We start from the raw sequence: 21,902 nt of genomic DNA on the forward strand, positions 1-21,902 counted from the left end.
TCCCTTTGAACATCATTCCTTACATTAGTACCATTACTTCATGGTACCTAACAAAGCAGGTCCACTCACTGTTCATGCAGAAGTGGACCTTACAGACCCTGGAGACCACATTGGACCTGAGATTGTTGACTCACTGTCCTCACTGGAACTGTTGCTGTCAGTATCTTGTGATGTATGTGGAAATTACCAAAAATAGTCACTTGCCCAATAAAGGGTTAACGACATAGACATATTTTTATGGTGTCTTCTAAATTAATTTTCTCTACATTGAACACATTCAATTTCCAGTTGCTGCACATAATAATGGTGTCTCATCTAGTAAAAACCCCGAAAATTTTACAATGTAAATATTTCATGTGTTTATACATAATTTATTTAATGTGTTTCTGTGCGTTTCAAGCCTATGATGAAATGCTGTAATTGAACCGGTTTATCAGTAGTGAAATGGTGTAATGTTTAATTTCTGCAGAAAAATCACTGGGTGTTAGATAATTATTTGCAAAGCTGCGTAAATGGCCCTTAACCATCATGCTCAGTCTGTTTTATCTGTGCAATACAACACTGCCATCTATGGATAAGCGTTGGCCTAGATTCCTCTGTGTGTTTATTCTGCATCACGTTGCCGCCTGTGTGCGTCCAGACGCAGCCGCCTGGACGCGCCTGTCATCTGGAGGAAACTCCTCCCCGCAGACAGCGCGTCCTGTCGCCTTTCCAGCGCAATGGTCTCCTGGATCATCTCTAGACTTGTGGTGTAAGTCCATTTTTTTTTCTTCATTATTATTATTTCCATCCATATGTTCCGCGGTCGGAGTAGGATTGGAATAATATGCGGCTCCTGGTTGTCGCGGTGCGTTTGAGGCGCTCATCCAAAGGTGCAGGAGCGCCGCGCGTTATACAAACCCCCGCAATTTGTCTGTTAAAGCAGAATCAGACGTCAGTGTACAAGGGGATCAGATCTGTGTCTGTTAATTTTTTACTAAGAAAAAAAAACAAAAACAGTTGGATTCTACAGGAGGTGTTTTGACATTTCAAGAGCGCAGATCCGGGCCTGTGTACATGGAGTGTGTTACAGAACAGGCTGCCACATACAGTACAACATACACTCTTTGTGTTTATCAAGTGTCTTTTTTTTATTACAGACAAAGACGTGACGTGACTGTATGAATAATGCATGTTTATCAGTGAAATTGTATTGTGAGTCACATGTAGAGATCAGAAGCGTCTTTCTTTGGCACAAACCTAAATGGCATATATGAGGTGAATAACAGGAGCGGTCTTTGAGTGGAGCTGTATTCTATGTTGATGTCCCATATTGGAAAAAACAAAAGGGATGGGTCCGCCTTCTCAGGTTTCAATCCAACAGTTATCCACATTAATAAGATTTGTGAACATATCCACACATTTCCTCTTGTATATGCAGCCTAGAATGAAATAAAACAATACAATCACAGCTGTTACAGTATAGGTTCAGGTTATTTTTACCTTCACAAAGTATGAATCAGCATTACAGAGCATGTTGGCTGGACCGACACCAGGCCCAAACCTCAAAATAGTGAGGCAATTAAATTTAGATTACAAGATCCTGTTACACAGAAGGGTGTGCTTTTGCTGTGCCTCTTCAAATCCTGGTTATGTAGGTCACTTTGGGCCCGTTCTCCACCAGATCAGGTTAGTCCAGTGGCCCTCAGATGGTACGTGCAGCCTTCTCTAAGTGTCCTTGTGTTTTGTGAGCTGTGTATGAGTACAGTTAGCCGGACAGGCCAGAGCAGTGCAACATGATGTGGGTCAGTAATTTGATCAGGTTGCACTCACAGCTGTTGCTGGGCCGTAGCTTTTCAACAGGCTCCTGTCTCTGACCAGACTGTGAAAAGCACAGGTGTATACGCCCCAAAAGACATTTAGAGAAAAGAAACACAACAAATGTCAGCTAATTTTATCACCGAAGGCACCTAAAGGTAAAGGTTGAATATGTTCTGATTTTACCTGCTTTAACTCTTGTTTTACTCAAATATATTGTAAGAATCGCATGATTATTGATGTCATCTGCGGCCCACTTTATATTCAATTAGACTGAATTTAACCCAAAAGGACCCAGTGTGACTTTTGCGGCAGTTCCCAAATGAATTTTTATCTCTAGTGATTTATCACCATTTATTATTATATTATCCTCTGAATTTTGCATTTTTTTCCAGTGAAAATCATCTATTTTCCCATGTTTAATTGACTGATCATGTAGATGTTCATAAAAGCTCCGATTTAATTAAAGGATATTATTTCAAAACCAAAAAAATGAAGAAAAAGTGAGTTTTTCAGTAACATATATCATTAACTGAACATAAAACAAGTGTGTCCATCCACTGTCATTGATCCAATTCCACGGGTTTTACTGGTGAATTAATGTTGTAGAAGATGACAGTGTTTCCACGGTAACTACAGAGCCTCTGAATATCCAAATGGGTCATATCTGATGACTATACTGGTCTTAATTTTGGTTTTAACTATTCTTCTGTACAGCACTTTGGTCCACTGCGGTTGTTTTAAAGTGCTTTACAAATAAAGTTGGATTGGATTGGACCATTAAAAGATGACAAACTGCATTTTACACCAATTATTTACATGTAATAATAGGATTAGTGGATCAACAGTTTAAATCAGTAGATGCTTTTGGTCAGCGGTGGATGTTTAGGTTTTTATGGGTTAACACGGCAACTTGTCTCTGAATATTTGTGTCCTTAACATTTAAAAACCTAGAAATATTTTTGTGGTGACTTCTAAATGAATTTTCTCTACATTAAATCTTTCCTAAGTGATTTATCACCATTTGCTGTAACAGTATCCCCCATGCAATTTGCATTTTCCAGTGAAAGTCTTTTTTTTTCTCCAATATTTCATTTTCTGATCACACAGATATTCATAAAAGCTCAGTCATTCGAGAGAAAACTGAGGAAAATGGGACTTTTTCAGCAAAATATGTCCTTAACTGAACATAAAAGCAACATCTAACAACCAGTTAATCATCAAACTACAAGGATTTTATCGATAAATCAGTCACAGAAGTGTTTCTGTGTTCACTACAGAGCCTCATAATGGGTCATACCTGCTGCCACTGAGAAGCTGAGAAACTACATTTTACCTGAATTATTGATATGTATTGATAGGATTAGTGGTTCAGAGGTTATAAAGCATTTTATATCAGTAGATGCTTTCTGATACCAGCCGACACAAGTAGGCATGGTAAATTTATTTATATAGCACCATTCATACACACAGCAAGTCAAAGTGCTTTACAAAGGCATAAAAGTACATTAAAATAATAGAGAATAAAACGTTAAACAAAAGGAAGGTGCAGAAAAGATAAAAATAAAGACGGACATTGAAACAGGAATTAGAGACGATTAAAACAAAAGCTAAATACAGTCTTGACTAAAATAGGATTAAATGCATTTAAAGTAGTTTGAAAATGTCATTCAGTTCAAACATTTTGCTCTTTTCTGTTCTTTCAGACTGGTGTTTGGTACACTATATCCTGCATACTCATCTTATAAAGCTGTGAAGTCAAAAGATGTGAAAGAATATGTGAGTATTATTGTTTTTGCTTTTTTTTGTATCACAAAATGATATCTTCCAGCAGACATTTTCTAGAGTATTGTTTTGTAATGTCATGCTTTCTGTTGTTCACTCTTCTATTATGTTCTAGGTGAAATGGATGATGTACTGGATAATATTTGCTCTATTCATGACGGTGGAAGTATTTACAGATATGTTTCTATGTTGGTAAGAAACCTCATATAATCCGTTTTAATCACTATTCATGCAGCATTAGATACTCAAAGCACTTATATTATCTCGATTCTTGCTTTTGTGTCTTTATTACAGGCTTCCTTTCTACTATGAACTGAAGATAGCCTTTGTGGTGTGGCTTTTGTCCCCTTACACGAAGGGCTCCAGCGTACTCTACAGGAAATTTGTTCATCCCACGCTTTCCTCAAAAGAAAAGGTGAAACCCTTTCCCTTTGTCGGGTTTCCTTTCCTTCCTCTGATGTAGTTGAGTGAAAACATTTAGCCTGGTTTTTAACTCAGTTTGCTCCGTGTTGTACCCAATACAATTTTAGCCGCGCTGACGTCGACACAACAACAGCACCATTGTGTCACTTTTCTATTTTTTTCCCCCTTTCCCAAGAGGAGAAAGGAAATGACAGTGTCCCTCTGATTTCACCTTTTCTTTTCCCTTTGTGTTCGAGCCTGTAAACAGATAAGAGAGTCTCGTGATGATCAGAAGTGGCAGAATTAAATCAAACAACATAAGAAGCATCTGATAAAGCAGGATGTACATAACACTGATTCAGAGGGGTCACTTTTCTTTTCTTTTCTTTTTTTTTTTTTTTTTGCAGGACATTGATGACTACATCTGCCAAGCGAAGGACAGAAGCTATGACACACTGGTGCATTTTGGGAGAAAAGGGTTGAATGTTGCTGCCACAGCTGCAGTCATGGCTGCAACAAAGGTACTGCAGACTCACAACTTTTGTTTTGTACTGAAATGGGGCTACAGCAGAGGGTCAACAAATGCATGTCAACATTCACAAAGAATAGAAGTAAATGTATGTGTTTTGTGACCCAGCAGCCAACTGTGCTCAATCAACCTGAAAAATGTTTGTCAGTTTATAACCAGCAGCATTAAAATCTATGTTTATACCTTTAAAAGACAAAGAAATTACCTAAAATTGTCAAGAGTTTAGCAAAAAAAACAAAAAAAACAATGGAATTTAATATTTATGGATGCAAACTTTCCTCACATTTAAGTTTTATAGAAATATTTTAAATCAAATTGATGCTATTATATTGGTTGAATTCATACCAGATTGAGTTTATAGATTGCCAGTGACCCAGAATAGATCTGATTACATTTCGAGAAAAGTAGGCCAAAGTTTTTTTTGTTTTTGTTTTTTTTTATAATTTTTTATTTTGGAATAGCACTTTATATTACAAAGCATAACATGTATAATATCAGGAGCAGTTTTGGACCCACTGTCATCCACATATTTTATACATTTTTTGTAACTTTATACATATTGGGAGACAGAACATGTGTACAATTGACAAAATAAATAGAATCAGGGAGAAAAGATTAGATGAGGTTAAAGACTGTAATAAATGCAAAAACAGTAAGAATAAGGTAAAGTTACAGTTCAGGCTTCCACAAAATCTGGTTGTAAAGGCTGAATATACTCGACCCATTTGGTCCAGAGTTTAATAAAAACACTTTTATTAAGACAAAGAGAAAAAGCAATCCTTTCCATTAAATAAATGTCATTCACTATATCTCTCCACTCCTGTATGATGGGGGGTTCTGGAAGCACCATCGTCTGGTGAGTGCTTTTTTGCACACCACTATCAAAATATTAAACAAATATTCATCGTATGTAAAATCAGCATTTCCCTAGAAATAATGTGGGGAATTGCAAGGGTAAGTCAAATTTAAATATGTTTTTCAGAACTTTATTAACCTCTGTCCGGAAGGATGGAATCACAGGGCATTCCCAAAATATATGCCAATGGTTTGCTTCCAGAGACCCACATTATCTCCAACATTTGGCATCATCTGCAAAGTGTGCTTTCTGCTGGGATGTCATAAAAAAAAAGTTTAAAATTTTTGTAATGAATTTTTTAAATCTTTTTTTTCCACTATTTACCTATAATGTGTGAAATTTCACATGTCAGACTCAGATTCAGACTTGCTTTATTATCATTCAATAAATGCACCATCAGTACCTTATTAAACAAAATATCGGTGCTTGGCTCACCACAGTGTCAGTTTATAAAAAAATAAATAAAAACATACCTCGTGAAATATAAAAGTAGTCTAAAATACTGTAAACATTTTAAGTGTATATGTATAAAAATTTAAAAGAATAGAAGACTAAAAACTAAAGTGCATAGTGTAATAAAGTGCTTCAAATTATGCACTAACGGGGCAGCAGCAGGTTTGGAACATGTCTGTAGCAGCAAAACTTGGTTGAATTCATACCAAATTGAGTTTATAGATTGCTAGTGACCCAGAATAGATGAGATTACATTTTGGGAAAAGAAGGCCAAAGTTCCAATTTTTTTTCTGAATTTTTAAAATTTAAATTAAAATTTAAAGGTTTTGCTAGTCTCTTCCTTGACCAAAAATACATCAGTATGCCAAACTGCAGCAGTCAGCTCTTTCTGGATTTTGTGTGATGCCTGAGACACACGCAGACAGAGTCCACTTCCCTTTTATGATATAGATGACAGGGTTGAGATTTCATTTTTATACAGTAATGAAGTAAATCACATCTCTGTTTATGTCCATAAACGTTGTTAATCGTCTTAGAAATGATATCATCAACCCATGAAACGTCATGGATAAACTTTGTCTGTATATTTGTGTGGAAGCCCTTTGCACCACTTCACCACTGACACTAACATAAACCCCGGTGTTTCCTGATCCAGGGTCAGGGGGTCCTCTCAGACCGGCTGAGGAGTTTCAGCATGCAGGACCTGTCTTCCTTCCAGGGCGACCCCGTCAACACCGGCTCCGGGACCACGCAGCCCACCCCAGCAGCACAACACCGGACCAGGACTATGATGCGCAGCAAGTCAGAGAGCTACAACAAGGGTGAGGAGCGGATTTTTTTTACCGACTGGAAACATTAGAGCAACTACAGAGATTAAACTAAACGTTAATGAACAAGAAACATAGATATAGAGGTAAAAGAAGACTGATGCAGGGAGAATAGAATCAGAATCAGAATACTTTCACTCACGATTAGACAAGACAGTATGAAAACAGTAAAAGATTTATGGATAAAAAGATAAATTTGCATAAAATCTACATCATACTCAACTAAATAATGAATGCATGAGTAGATGACAAAATAAAATACAATAAAATACAGGTGGAAAAATGGCTTAGATTGTTTATGGCAATGGGAATAAAAGAGTTTTTACTGTAGATACTGGTTATTTTACTCCTTTAAAACATAGATTTCTCTCTTCCTGTTTAACCCTTTGCTATCTAAATTTATTTATAATTATATATAAAAAATGTGTTGTTACTGTCAAGCAGATGCCAAATTAAGTTGAGATTGTTAATTTGAATATAGCAAGTATAATATTTATGATGCAAATCAGTGAATTGGTATAATCAGTATAATAGTACTTTTTTTTAAAAAAAAAAAGTTCAGTCTTAGGTATGTAGATTATTTTATTGATACTATTAACCAGTTCCTCCAGCCAACAATCCAAACAAAACAAAACAAAACTGATCCAAAAATCAATAGAATGGCATGAAATTAATAATATGAACATTAAAAGTGGCCAATGAACATCAGTGATCATAACCAGGTAAAACTATGGACATTCAACATATGTACATTGAGCAGCACCTCGTTACAAAACTAGTGGAATACTGAGGCGAATTTACGACAATAGCCTACAAGGGTTAAGACCACAGATGTTGTCGGTGCCTCTGTTTTCCTGAGCGGCCCCTAAACGTCAGCTCTGCCTTCCTGTTTGGAGCAGGTTGGGCCTCCAAGGGCTGCAGACCAACCATCCTGTGATTAAACTCACATGTAGCTGCGAGCTGTTCCCACTTGTAAACTATGTGGAAACAGTTTGTTCTATTGCATGGTTTCTTATTTTATTCAGTAGATAATGATTCCTTTATGAACATGAAATTGGGTCTAATATTTTGACACAACAACAGAAATGACTTTAAGGCACAGCGGATCTTTTTTTAATGGTTTTTTTTAACCCTTAAAGACCTAGAAGTATTGTTGGCACAGCTCTTCTCCACATTTAACCTTTCTTAAGTGATTTAGCACCATTTATTGTAATAATATCCCCTGCATTTTGCATTTTCCGGTGAAAATCAAATAATTTCCGATATTTAATTTATTGGTCATATAGATGTTCATCAAAGTTCAGAGTAGATTAACCCTTTCATGAATTATGAGAGCGTTATTATGAGAGTGTTTTCATTCCTCCAGGCATTAAAAAACAAAGTGACTTAATTTATTTTATGAACCTATTTTAGACTTAAACTTAGACAGACTGTAAAGAACATTTTGTTCTGGATACGCTTGTACATTGAATGACAGTAATGTCATTCAGATGTACAAGCGTATACAGAACAAAATGTTGTTGCATTTGCTTGCTACAGTATAAAATAACAGAACAGAAATAGAGAATATACAGTAAAAATGTACGATGTGTACACAGTGGAATATAGGCTGTGCAAAAGGCAAAAAACAACAGTGCATTTTTCATGGAGTTGTAAAACTGTCCACTCAGCTGGACACCATGCATTTAATTTCTGAAGCAAAGAAATGTATTTAGTGATAAACAGCGTGAAAACTGTGAAATAAAAACATTTTTAATGCAGCTAGTCTGATGTTTTCTCCCATTTTAACTTACACTAATACTAGTCATTACTCACTTCATGGAAATAACATGCAAAAAAAAATTTTTTTTAAACTTTTTGTTTAGTTACAGTCTAATCACAATAACAAGCAATTGATTTACACTCGAACATGTTAGTGCAAATCAGGTTTATGAAGAACAACAAATTTACAGTAATTGTATGAATGTCAGTGTATGGATCCACTGTACTGGCTGATATGGAATTAAAACAACAAAACCCATGAATATACAAGAGAACAGCTGGAGAATAACTGTCTACTGTAGTGACCACTGTGCATGAAAGGGTTAAAAAGTTATTATAGGAAAACAGAGAAAACTGAAGAAAACAAGCAAAATATATCATTAACTAAACACAGAAACAAAATCTACAACCAGTGTCGATCATTAAACTACATGGGTTTTACTGAAAAACAAAAGTTGCAGAAGGTGACGGTGTTTCCACGCTCACTACGGAGCCTCTGAATGTCCAAATAAACATCTGATGTCACGGAAAAGCTGAGAAACTGCATTTTCCCTGAATTATTTCAATGCACTGATAGGATTAATGGTTGAACAGTTATTAAACATTTTCTATCAGTAGATGGTTTTGGTTGCCAGCAACTGTTTGGGTCTTTGAGGGTTAATTCAACATCCCGTCCAAACAACAAGTGCTTCACCTAAGTTTTGGTTTACTCTTTCTATATTTATCTACATACCATAATATAATAATTTCTGATTTCTCTACCCTGTCTGTCAGCATCAGTCCCTTTGGTTCTAATGATGTAAGTGTTAAAAACAACACACACATATTAATAATGATAGTAGTGATAATTATGCTCATCTGCAGATTAACACATATTTGGTGCTTGTTAGTGGGTTGAATTCATGCATTATCAAAACATTTGTCCTCAAAGATTCCTGTAACACTTCAAATTATGTTTCAACAAAGGCAAATATATGGCTTTTTTTTCTGTCCTGACCTGAGCAGACATTATCCTGCATATGCTGACAACACTAACATAGCAACGTGATACCATGATTTGCATAAATTTACTTTTAATTACACTTTTATTTAGCATGTTATCTGTACGCATTATAAGCTTTCCGTGTGTATGTTCACGCCGCATCAAATACCACACGATGAGCAGTTAGGATTGGGTTTAGGGTTACATATAGGTTAGAGTTAGGGTTAGGTTTAGGGTTAGAGTTAGGGTAAGGTTTAGGGTTAGGTTTAGGTTTAGGGTTACATTTAGGGTTAGGTTTAGGATTACATTTAGGTTTAGGTTTACATTTAGGGTTAGGGTTACGTTTAGGGTTAGGTTTAGGGTTAGAGTTAGGGTAAGGTTTAGGGTTAGGTTTAGGTTTAGGGTTACATTTAGGGTTAGGTTTAGGATTACATTTAGGTTTAGGTTTACATTTAGGGTTAGGGTTACGTTTAGGGTTAGGGTTACATTTAGGTTTAGGGTTATGTTCAGGGTTAGGGTTAGCAGTTATGGATGTGTAAAACAAGGGATCTTGGCGTAAATTGACATGTGATCAAATGGTGTTGAATAACACATGAAAGGATGAAAATGCGTACGTATAGCACGCCAAATGCCATAAGAACTGGCGTGACATACAACGCGATTTCATGAGATCAGTCTGAACACAGAGCTCCACATTAGAAGAAGCTTGTTAAACTTCGTGTTGCAGGAAAGATGTATTATATTGATTTTCTGCCTATTATAACTCCCCATGTGACCTCTGGTTTGTGGTCTGCAAAGTGATAATGCATTATAAACTTTCCTAATCCTTACAACCAGTGAAACAGTTGCAACTCCACAGCAGTTACACATAACATCTTTGGCCTTTAACCCTTTATAGTTCACTCAGTGAAATACTCTGAAATTGAAAATTTCAACCTTAGCGTGTCATTGGAAAACATCATCTACCTCCTCATCGGTTGCCGTGACAACAGTCTCCTTCCTCTTGCCACAAAACATCTGAGCAGCACTTGCTAAAAAGTAAACACATGTAATAAAACAATTGTTATAAGGTCATAAACTGACAAAAATCACTCATATTCACTATTTACAGCTTCAAAATGTCTATCAAATCTGTCTGAATCACTGTATAGTTCTAAAAAAAACAACATGCTTCTTGACCTCACTGAGGCAAGGGATTGGCCCCATATTTAATGTTTGTGGACATGACCAAAAATAGTCACTTGCCCGATGAAGGGTTAAGTCAATAGCCCAGATATTGTTTTTTTTTTTTAAACATACGCGCCTGTTGTTCATCCCTGCCTCCGACTTTTCTCCACGGTGCAGGACCGGACTTTGACATGACAGAGTTTGAGGTGTTGGGGTTGGACCAATGGGACTCCAAGGACTCACTGTCCCAAACCATTTCAGCCTCTGAGTCTCCCCAGTCCTCCCCACCCTCTACACCTTCTCCACCTCCCACTCCTCCTCCTCCTCTTCCTCTTCCTCCCACCTCTCTACCTCTACCTCCACCTCCATCTCCACCTCCCTCCCCTCCTGCCTCGGAGCAACCTGAGGAGGTGGTGAAAGGGGTGCAGGAGTCGTCGGGCTCTCCACAGCTCAGGCTGGTTAAGAGGAAGGCTCCTGAGGTACTGCCTCGGCCACGTGGCTGCTCAGCTGCTGCCTGATCCTAACAGCCCCTCGAGAGTGGACATTTACTCACTGATTCACCGATTTGTACTGCTGTGTGGCTAAATGAATCATCACGGTTCAGTGCATCTGCAACTGTGGAGAGTTTGGCTGCTGATTGGATTTCTGCACTGACAGAATTGAATTATGTAATTTGTTTTATTGTTTAGCGCACATTAATGTGTCATCTTGACTTTGTACATTTGTGACGGGTCATCTGTGGGAAAAGGCCTGAGTCACTCCAGATATTGATGTGTTTTGCATCCCGTTGTCCACTTGTGATCATAACCTTTACTTTTCATGCCATGCTCATGTTCAGACAGGTGGCACCTTAAAGGAAAACCTAATTACTGACCGAATGCATGTTATTATTTTAATATTTGTCATGAGTAAGTGTCATGCACTTTTTAACTTGGGTGACCACATGACAGCTCATGAGTTACAGTTCCTCAAACGCCAAACAAAGTTCCACCAAAACAATGTGAATGTACCTTTTACATATCTGTGAACTCTAATGTTAGTAATGGAAGAATTATTCGAATCCATTACCTCAATAAAAGTACCAATAGCACACTGTTAAAAGAGTCCACTACAAGTAAAAGTACTGCACACAGAAACACGCAAAGTATTTGCATGTGATTTATAGTCGTATTACTGCTGCTTTAATGTGTATGTTGCATTTTAATGGGACAGATGTTTAAAGTAAAGAGAAGCTGAAAGACTCATGAAAATTATCAATAATATTGAGGGTCAAAGTCCAAACATGTAAACAATGGAAAAAAAAAAAAAACAACTTAGTAATAAAAATCTGTGGAAGTGGAAGAAGTTGCAGGAAGAAAAGAAAAGAAAAGAAAAGAAAAGAAAAGAAAAGAAAAGAAAAGAAAAGAAAAGAAAAAGAAAAAAAGAGAAATAGTTATTAAAAAAAAAACGCAATAAGAAAAAATGGAGAGAACAGAAAAAAAATAAAAACTTCAAAACAAAGAGCAATAAAGCAAATGATAACATTAAAATATATTTAAAACATATATGAATGTAATAAGTATAATTACAAGTATATGAAAAATGTAAAAAGAAAACTTGAGAAATGATAATAAACCTCAAACTATCATATTTCTAGCATCACTATCCTGTGAGAAACATGTACCTCTAAAACATTACCTTGTAATATGCTCAGAAAAGTTTTATGGACAACTGCAATAATGTCCAGGAGACAATATTATATTTAGATTTTACCTTTATTTATTAATTTGACATGGACGTAACGGTGGCATTGGAACTGCAACATACAGTATGATATGATAAGTATCAGATGCACTGTATTAAATTCACATCCTATATGTAGATGCAAATATAATACATGTAATAAAAGCACTACAATCTATTAAAAAAATATTGATTTTCACTGGACAAAAAGGGGAAGGAAAATGTGATTTAGGGTTAGGGGTAGGGTTAGGGTTACATTTAGGGGAAGGAAAATGTGATGTAAAAAGCTCTCAGACAAATGAAAGTGGCACAAACATCAGTCTTCCAAAACCTGCACCTACACTGCAAACAAAAAATTAAGGATATTTCTTTTTTTGTCTTTTTTTGGTCATTTTTGCCATTTGTAAATAAAACTATGTCTGGTCATTAAAAAAATGTGTTTCAATTCAATTCACACACAAAAAAGTAAAAAGCGCTGTGCAAAAATCCCAACTGAAAAAAATAGGCCAAAAATTAAAAATATCCTTAACTTTTTGTTTGTAGTTTATTTTCATTTGTACATCAGTCTAGAACACAGGTGTCAAACATGCGGCCCGAGGGCCAAATCCGGCCCGCCAAAGGGTCCAATCTGGCCCCTGAGATGAATTTGTGAAATGCAAAAATTACACTGAAGATATTAACAATCAAGGACATTAAAATCATTTTAGGTCAATTCAATCTAAAGTGGGTCAGACCAGTAAAATACTACCAGAATAACCTATAAATAATGAAAAACGCAAATTTCCCTCGTTGGTTTAGTGTAAAAAAAAAAAAAAAGGAAAATTACACAAAAATGTTTACATTTACAGACTAGCCTTTTACAAAAAATGTGAATAACCTGAATAAATATGAACAACCTGAAATGTCTTAAGACAAGTATGTGGAATTTTACCAATATTCTGTCTGTTATTAAATGTTTTGTGTATTTGTAGATCCTCTGTGATCTGTAAGTTGTGATGCACATCTATAAATGATAAACTGAGGCGTAATATTGTTAAAATTGTCTTTATTTTTCTTAAGAATTTTCAGGTTCATATTTGCTCATGTTACGTTCAAGTACAGTTTGTAGATATAAATCTTTTCATTATGGAATTGTTTTATTTATATATATATATATATATATATATATATATATATATATATATATATATATATATATATATATATATCTCACATCATTTTTCATACTTTCATGTCTATCTGGATTGGGTATTATTATCCTGAATGAGGCTACGCCCATTGTTTTTCCTTTAATTTGTCACCCATCTGTGAGATCAGTCATGGACATGAACCCAACATTTAATATGAGTTTGTTTGGCATGATGCACTGTTTGAGCTCCATGGAAACCAATGGTGACAAGCTTCTGATTAAATTCCATCTTCTCCCTTTATTTTTATCCTCATCTACAGCCTCCTCTTAGAGTCCTGAGGCCTCTCACGAGATCCAGGAGCGCTCTTTCCTCGAACAATGAAGCCATGTGAAACAGTCCTCAAGACTCCTCCAGCTGCCTTCGCTGCAAGAAGTAAAAATACTGAATGGCCAAAAGCTACATGACTGAAGCAGCCTTTGCTTTGGAATAAGGTATTACCAAAGTGACCTACGATGATCCCTCGATATATAATATATAGCTTGTGGCTCATGATCAAAAAATTTAGTGTGAGACACAGAGATAGGACAAATGAGTGAATGGGCTCCATGCTGATAAACATTTTCAGTTTGTGGGTTATTGAATGAATATGTGTATTTATGTACAGTTTGTGTGTATTTCATCCTTCTGAGTTGATTGTTTTTATATATCAGGTTCGGGTTGGCAATCGCATGTGTGTCTTCCCAGTCATTAGTCCATTAAACAGAATGTACTGTCACTGAAAACCACAGCTGGCATTGGGAGTGACACTGTTGCTGTTCCAGAATGTGTTAAAAACGCCAAGGATCCAACGAGGAGGTGCCGCTGTTTTTCCCCTCAGTCTTTCTGTTCTGAAGAAACATTTTTTAGCAGCTGAATTCTGCACTGATGAACTTCCAGTGAGAAGAAACAGCTGACTATCCAATTACCTTAAAATCACTAAAAGTGGAAAACGATATTCTGTTATTTACCTCTTTTATAAAGCCTTAAAAACAAAAACGCAGAGACGTGAAAATATAAAATGTCTCGTGGCGAAAAGTATTTAAAACGACTTTTTTTCTCTTTAAACAATCATTTTTGCACTATGTTTAAACTAATTTACTGCCCTTGCTCTGAAATGACCATAAAGATAAATTTAACAGTGATCATAACACTTTATTTAGAAACAGAGGAATAAATAAAAGTACATAGAAATCCCTCCTGCCAGAGGTTTCCTCAGTGGAGCAGACTGTTTATGACAATCTACTGTTGGGTTTTTCAGCACGTTACGTCATATATTTGACAATTTATTGAGCAAATCAAAGGGTCACTTTCAGCTGTAGCAAAAAAATGGAATAGAATTTAATTAAATGTGCTAAATATATAAACTTGGATGTTTTCCAATGGTTAAAACCACTGTGTAAAATTTAGCAGTTAACTGAGCAACACTAAACACACTATCTTCTACTAGCTTCTTGTTTTTTTTTTTTTTTTAGGAACTCATGCGAGTGACTGTATCGGTTTGGAGGTTTACAACATTTTAATATCATCAGGTGGTGATACACTTGTGTCATTGTATGTTTTCATCCTGTACTTTATTCACTGAGCCTGAGCTGTGAAAAGGTTTTACACAAAGCATCACTGTGGGTGGATTTCCACAGCAGAGTTTTCATCGTCGTACGTTTCTCATTTGGGATGGTTTGAAGTTTGAAACAAATGCTTCTCAGGTACAACCGTTCTGTTTACACGTCACTCACTCTGATGTTGTAGATACACTTGTTATGCACATGAAATGTCCTTTTAATGGATACATGGTTAAAAAAAAAAAGAAAAAAAAAAGTCAAACAGATCAAATCAGATTCTGTGTTTCAGCATTTGTAGTACCAGTGTTAGTGTTGGAGGTGAGTTCCTTCTATTAAAATCCATGCAAAGTAAAACTGACAAAAAAACATGTTGCTAAGTAGCAGATTTGTACACTTGTGCGTAGACTGATTAACTCATCATTGCATGATGTTTGTTAATAATTTGTATGAAAATTGGATTTCTTAAGTGATTGTGTGTGTGAAGCTGTTGACCTCTTCAGGCGATTTGCTGGTAAACACTGAGATATGTTTAGTCATTTTAGTTGCTTTGTTATGATTACCACTTGGCTATACATACATATGAATACCATGTCTTATTTCCTGATAAACTCGCCACTTTGATTTTACTGTTTGAGAAGACACCACTTTAATAAGTTATCTTAAATTTTTCTGGCAGGCCAGAATGTCAAAAATACTTAACCTTCAACATGCGTATGAATTACAAAACTAAAACCAGTGATGTGATGACATGATGGTTTATGGCTATCGACTTATTGTTCCACTAAGTAAACATTTCTGTTAAATCGGTTTCTAGCCATTAAATATGAATATGAAAACCTTGTGTCTTTTTTTTATGTATATATATATATATATATATATATATATATATATATATATACCGTCGTCTCAAAAAGCAACAATTATTTGACATATACAACTTTTATTATGTGTAGTATATCATTACATAAGTATTCACATTTACACAAAATAACAAATTAAACTTTGAGGTTGACTCGGTCATGGTACTTCAGGTATGGATCGTCGACGTACCAGTTCCTCCTTTTCCAAAAAGATGTTGTCATTTTATCCAAAAGCTTGCTCTGTGTTTTGTTACAAAATACATGCTCCCTCAGGCGATTTCGTCTTGCAGGTGTCTTCTTCCACAGCTTCTTCTTGTATCCAGCCTGTTTTCGTGCAAGAAAAGGTCACATGGTCAACACTGAATTCTCAGCAGTAAGACTACAAATTGGCATGACAGTATTTTTAAAGATATTGGCAGTTTCTTGTTGTAAAACCTGACCAGTAGGTAACTTGGGCATCTTCAGAATTTTGTCGGAACATGCACTGTGGGAAGCGGAGCTCCAGCCGTTTCCGTGTCGTGTTTGTTGCAGCCATATGATATCATATGGTTGCACTGCTGCTGCCAGGCAGCAGCGCGAGCCTCCGCTTCCCACAACGCATGTCGCAACAAAATTCTGAAGATACCCGAGTTACCTACCGGCTCTATTTTCAAACAAATGGTTTGTTTATGGTGGAGTACACTTTGAAATTGTTTACCGTGAGGGAAGAGATTCAGGTGAGTAATCACAGAAAGACTAATAAATTCGTGATACTTAGGCTATGACTGGGGTTTTACAGATTTGATGAAAAATTGGTGATGAAAGTCTCCCACAGCTTTAATTTGATATTTACTTTTGTGGTCCATCTGTGACGCTGTCATTTGTCAAAACTCTTGCTATTTAGGTATGATACAATATTTATTTCCTCTAACCAATTAGGTTGTAAAATAGAGGGTTTAAGGTATACACTGAATATATTTTAGGATGGAAATGTCAGAGGAACTTCACTTTTGAGAACTTTGTAATTCTTGCAAAAAATAGACGTTAATTTTTTGTCCATCTGTGACCCAGTAGTTTTTGCTATTTTTCATTTAAAAATATCTGAAAGTAAATTTTGCCCTTTGAGTATGTTTAAGATGGCATTTAGACTTTTCCAATTATGTGTAATATTTGTCTTCAACTGGTCTGGTTCAAAAGTTATGAATCAAAAAGTAGTGGGCTGTCCATCCATGATGCCCTTGACCTCACCCAGAGACAGAATGTGACAACCTCACAAATTCAACTTGTTATTGATTCCTGACAGAACATGCTGGTGGAATACAGGGACATTGGCCCTGTTTTTTCAATACATGAAGAGTAATGGTTAAAAAAACAAACTGATCAGAGTTTCATAGTTAATGTCAAACCACCCAAAGCTAATGTTTTAGGCACTTGTGGCAGCAATTTCAGATCTTTTTACCTCTTTCACTTGCTCTACAACTTGTGCCAATTATTTCTGTGAAACCTCAATAAAGATATGTAAGAGCACCACTAAATTTTCCACATACTGTCTTTTCAACCACAGCATACCGACTAAAAACTCAGTGGTTCTGGTGCTGCAACTCTTTGGTTTGTACACTGGAATCTCAGTGCAGATCTGGGCTAAAGGTTTCTAACAGACGGGTGTGGTTACTTAACTTTGGGGCCACACCAAACAAATCTGCATCCGGAAACAGACAATCCAAGGGTGTGAGAGCCTTTTCCACACTGGGCTTAAATCTGCAATGAGGTTCCAACATTTTTCTTTCCAGTATGTAAGTGTGCCATGTCATAGTGCCAGAAATCTGGATGGAACTTTACTGCAAACTTAGAGTATTTGGTCTGTATGTTTTAGATGAATAGACTGCACAAAGCAAATCATAAAACTCTGGGCACTGTGTGTTTGACGAGACAGAATTAATCTCTAAACTCTGATGGATATTCTCATTTTAGATTCATTTTCGTATGTTGTAAGAAATGGCCTTATTCTGAGATGGTCAGTTTCCACCAGTGGGCTGTCTTATAAATTCATTATTTAGTAAGATAAATTTTTAGTTTTTAAATCTTACTAAGGGATTTATTTTTCACTACTTAAATTCTATTTTTTTACAAAAATTCTTAATTTGCAATACTTTATTTTTTAATGTAAATAACTGTGCCCTTTTACTGATATTTGTTGTTTGTCTTGTAAATTCTTACACTGAACCTGAGAGCTTTACGTCAATTTCATTGTACTTGGTACAATGACAATAAAGAGATTCTGATTTTTCACTACCCATTGTTCATCTGGGAGCTGATGCTGACATTAGGCAAGCACTAAAAGTGAAAGCAAAGAACTTAAATTGCTGAGAACTAAAAGTCAATATATTTCACTGAAAACAGGGTATTTTCCACTGTTATGGGTGGATAGGTTTCTAAAGGTGTTTTCCTCTGTTAATATTAACATTATCTCTTAAACTAGCATTAAGAGGGACCTTAAAGATATTACTTAACACATTCTTACACCTACATAGTAAAACCAGTGGGCTCTAAACAAAAAAACTGCGGTCAACTAAGCCATTACAGCTGTTGTTTCAGCAATGTTTGCTGATATATGAGAAAGTTCCTCTAGTACAATCAATGCTGAATTTTTGGGTGTACAGTAAACAATTTGCTGACATTGGCAATAAACAGTAAAATACCCGTACCTTGCGTCTGAGCCACAGGCCACAATGCAACCTCATGAACCTCTCTGGCACAGACTTCACAGTCTTCCTTTTGCCCTTCTTCACACTGTAGTACGTCAGACTTCTGCCTGGTTGTTGAGTAAAGGTGGGAAGAAGTGGCAACACCCTGTAACAACACAGAAGCAGAGCAGAGAGAATGTACTTTAACAAATACGTATAGAATATTTTACTTTATTGCAACATAGTGCCTCCCTTATCACTAATGAGTACATCTACCTAAAGGGACAGTTCAGCCTTTATTCAGTCAGGGGCCAGACCGAGCAGTGACATGGGGACACATTTCCTGTTCAACAAGCTCTGTGAAAACTAAATAACTTATCTCCATGTTTAATACATGTATGAATAGGTCTAATTAAGTACTTTCACAAGATGCATGTTACAATTTACATAAATAAAATTTTGGGGTAAAAATATTCAAATTACTGCTGCGTGACAGGGAGACTAAAACTTAACACCATTTTTTTTCACTTTACACAAATGTACAAAACATGCTGTTCTCATACGAAATTGATACTAAATGAAACATAGGGCTCAAGCTATGATGTTAAACTACAATTGTGATCAATATTGGATAAAAATGTTTACATGATAAGTTTTTATGAACACAAATATGTTGTGACACAGGGACAGCAGTTTGTCACTTTGTTCAGTATCAGATAAAAGACTTTACTAGAACTAAAACACTACAAATATGCTAATAAACTTTTATTTAACAAACATATTACAGCTGAAGTGATATATACAGCTAACAGCGGAGCATATTTGAAAAATTATTGGATTATACATAACCTTTCTGTATTCTTATACTGTTGAATAATTAGTTCCTACAGATTCAGACTTAAAATATAACTTATACAAGCAAGAAAAAATATTATTAAATGTAATAGTACATTTACATACAGGGTGGGGAAGCAAAATTTACAATGAACATTTAGTTGTTTTTTCTCAGCAGATACAACATCAATTGTTTTGAAACCAAACATATATTGATGTCATAATCATACCTAACACTATTATCCATACCTTTTCAGAAACTTTTGCCCATACGAGTAATCAGGAAAGCAAACGTCAAAGAGTGTGTGATTTGCTGAATGCACTCGTCACACCAAAGGAGATTTCAAAAATAGTCGGAGTGTCCATAAAGACTGTTTATAATGTAAAGGAGAGAATGACTATGAGCAAAACTATTACGAGAAAGTCTGGAAGATACTATTAAAGAAGAATGGGAGAAGTTGTCACCCGAATATTTGAGGAACACTTGTGCAAGTTTCAGGAAGTGTGTGAAGGCAGTTATTGAGAAAGAAGGAGGACACATAGAATAAAAACATTTTCTATTATGTCAGTTTTCTTGTGGCAAATAAATTCTCATGACTTTCAATAAACTAATTGGTCATACACTGTCTTTCAATCCCTGCCTCAAAATATTGTAAATTTTGCTTCCCCACCCTGTATATGTCAGGAATATAACTTTACATAATCAGTTATATCTTTTGTTCTACAAGTGATACGGAAATTTTGTACACAGTTCCATAAAATAGATTACTTGAGCTAAAAAAAAAAAAAGAGCCTATTTGAGAAATGATAGGTGAAACTTCAATTTTTGACACTGATGTTCACTTTCGCTTGATCTGGCCCTCAGGTTTTACAAGCCACCCTCAAGATGTCTGACTCCACCACAAATGCATTTCTGAAGACAAGTCTTTAGTTTGTGGTGAAGCAAACCGCCATTTCTCCTCAACTGTTGAAATCTGAAGAATATTGTTGCGTCTATTTTATCACAATTTTAAAAAATGTAGGTGTTTACATTTTCAGTTGATGGATCATATATAGAAGTGGAAGACCTTTTCTGTCTTTAAAACCTTCATGGAACAAAAATATTCACAATATTATAAGGAAAATATACTTCAGTAAGGAAAAGTTAAAGCAGTCACTGGGGAAAGCAGTGTTTTACAATGACACGTGACGTTTTGTGCTAATATTACAGCTTCATTGATGTGAGTTCTATTTTACCACTGTACACATTTCAGGTCGAGCTCCTTTTTTCATTACATTGCATACTGTTGACAGTTTATTCTAAGGTAATCCACTGTCCTCTAAAAAGACAAAAGCTTAGGAAAAGTTGTTTGTTTTCTGCTTTGGGACACTGCATTTTCAAGTGAATGCAGAAGTGTATTTAGATTAAAGAGGAGTCTTTTGTGAAGGAACATTTTATCACTAACATTCAAACATCCTTCAGGAGATCCATGGTTTTCAAGACAATGAGATAAAAATGAAAACTAAATCCCTCAAAGGTTGAATAAAAACATGTGCTTCTAATATGGGGATGCACTGATAGAATATAAATAGAAAGATGTAACTAAGTACAACACTAGAGGGATACTTGTTTCATTGCAGTACTTCACATATATGTCTGAGTGGGTTATGCATCAGCAGTAGTTGTTCCAAACGGCCTTTACCTTTGTAGGATGTTGTATCGGGGAGTGAGGCTCCCTGCAGCCCGAAGAGGAGCACTAACACCGGCTACAGCAGAGCCGCAGAGTGGGGAAGACTTTATAAAACTGGAGAAATGACAGACTTGTGTTGTCCTGCCATTCACACATGCAGACAGAGGTTTCAGAAGGCCTGTGGAAAACACAAGGACATCATGAAAACACCAGAGAGCAGTCACCGCCAGCGTTTTACGGTTAGCTACAAAACAAACCTGCTAAATAAGCTAACAGCAGAACTACTTACTTCAGGTAAATATAAGTAAATTACCTAAGGACAAAATGAATATATAAGACTGTCAATGTATATACTCACCGCATATTCTCCTCGCTACGGCGGCCGCCATATTTGTCCCTGAATGGCGGAAGTATGGGTCTTCTTCTTTATTTTTTTTAATGGCGGCTGCAAACCTGAATTGTGCATTTCCGCCACCCTCCGGAAATGAATGATTTCTCATGGCTTAAAGGCAATAATAATACATATTAAAATGTTGGGAAAAAAAAACGTATTTACCTTCTTATATTCTATTGCTAATTTTTGTTGTTTTTAAATTTCCTGTTGGGTCAAACGTCACATTGTGACAAATATGACAGCGCGTTACTGCCATCTAGCGGCTAGCACAGTGTTTTATTATTCATACAGTGTACAGTGAATGTGTGAAATTTGTCATTAAATGATGGTAAAAAAAATAATAATAATAAAACTCTACTTGATAAAAGACAGCTACATAAAGACCAAATCTGTGACAATATTGAAAAATCTCTTAATAATTATGACCTCAAGTACATTTCTTCTGTTTTCCTCTTAAATTGAAAATATTAAG

At 35.9% G+C, this 21,902-nt stretch overlaps 2 protein-coding genes across 2 annotated transcripts; one reads left to right on the forward strand and one right to left on the reverse strand.

Annotated features, from left to right (window-relative positions):
• The first annotated feature begins 589 nt into the window (after positions 1 to 589).
• Positions 590 to 15,291, forward strand: reep1 (receptor accessory protein 1). The gene is made up of 8 exons (XM_030126981.1): positions 590 to 751; positions 3,504 to 3,576; positions 3,698 to 3,774; positions 3,877 to 3,997; positions 4,392 to 4,505; positions 6,478 to 6,643; positions 10,737 to 11,038; positions 13,731 to 15,291. Exons 1-8 carry the CDS (start codon positions 720 to 722, stop codon positions 13,800 to 13,802), a joined length of 957 nt encoding a protein of 318 aa, XP_029982841.1. The 5' UTR covers positions 590 to 719; the 3' UTR covers positions 13,803 to 15,291.
• A 638-nt stretch (positions 15,292 to 15,929) lies between these two features.
• Positions 15,930 to 21,488, reverse strand: mrpl35 (mitochondrial ribosomal protein L35). The gene is made up of 4 exons (XM_030126980.1): positions 21,395 to 21,488; positions 21,049 to 21,214; positions 18,554 to 18,698; positions 15,930 to 16,193 (listed from the first exon to the last, which is right to left on the reverse strand). Exons 1-4 carry the CDS (start codon positions 21,423 to 21,425, stop codon positions 16,005 to 16,007), a joined length of 531 nt encoding a protein of 176 aa, XP_029982840.1. The 5' UTR covers positions 21,426 to 21,488; the 3' UTR covers positions 15,930 to 16,004.
• Between the last annotated feature and the right edge of the window lie 414 nt (positions 21,489 to 21,902).

This window comes from Sphaeramia orbicularis, chromosome 22 (genome assembly GCF_902148855.1).
Source record: "Sphaeramia orbicularis chromosome 22, fSphaOr1.1, whole genome shotgun sequence".
In the NCBI taxonomy this organism is placed as follows: domain Eukaryota; kingdom Metazoa; phylum Chordata; class Actinopteri; order Kurtiformes; family Apogonidae; genus Sphaeramia; species Sphaeramia orbicularis.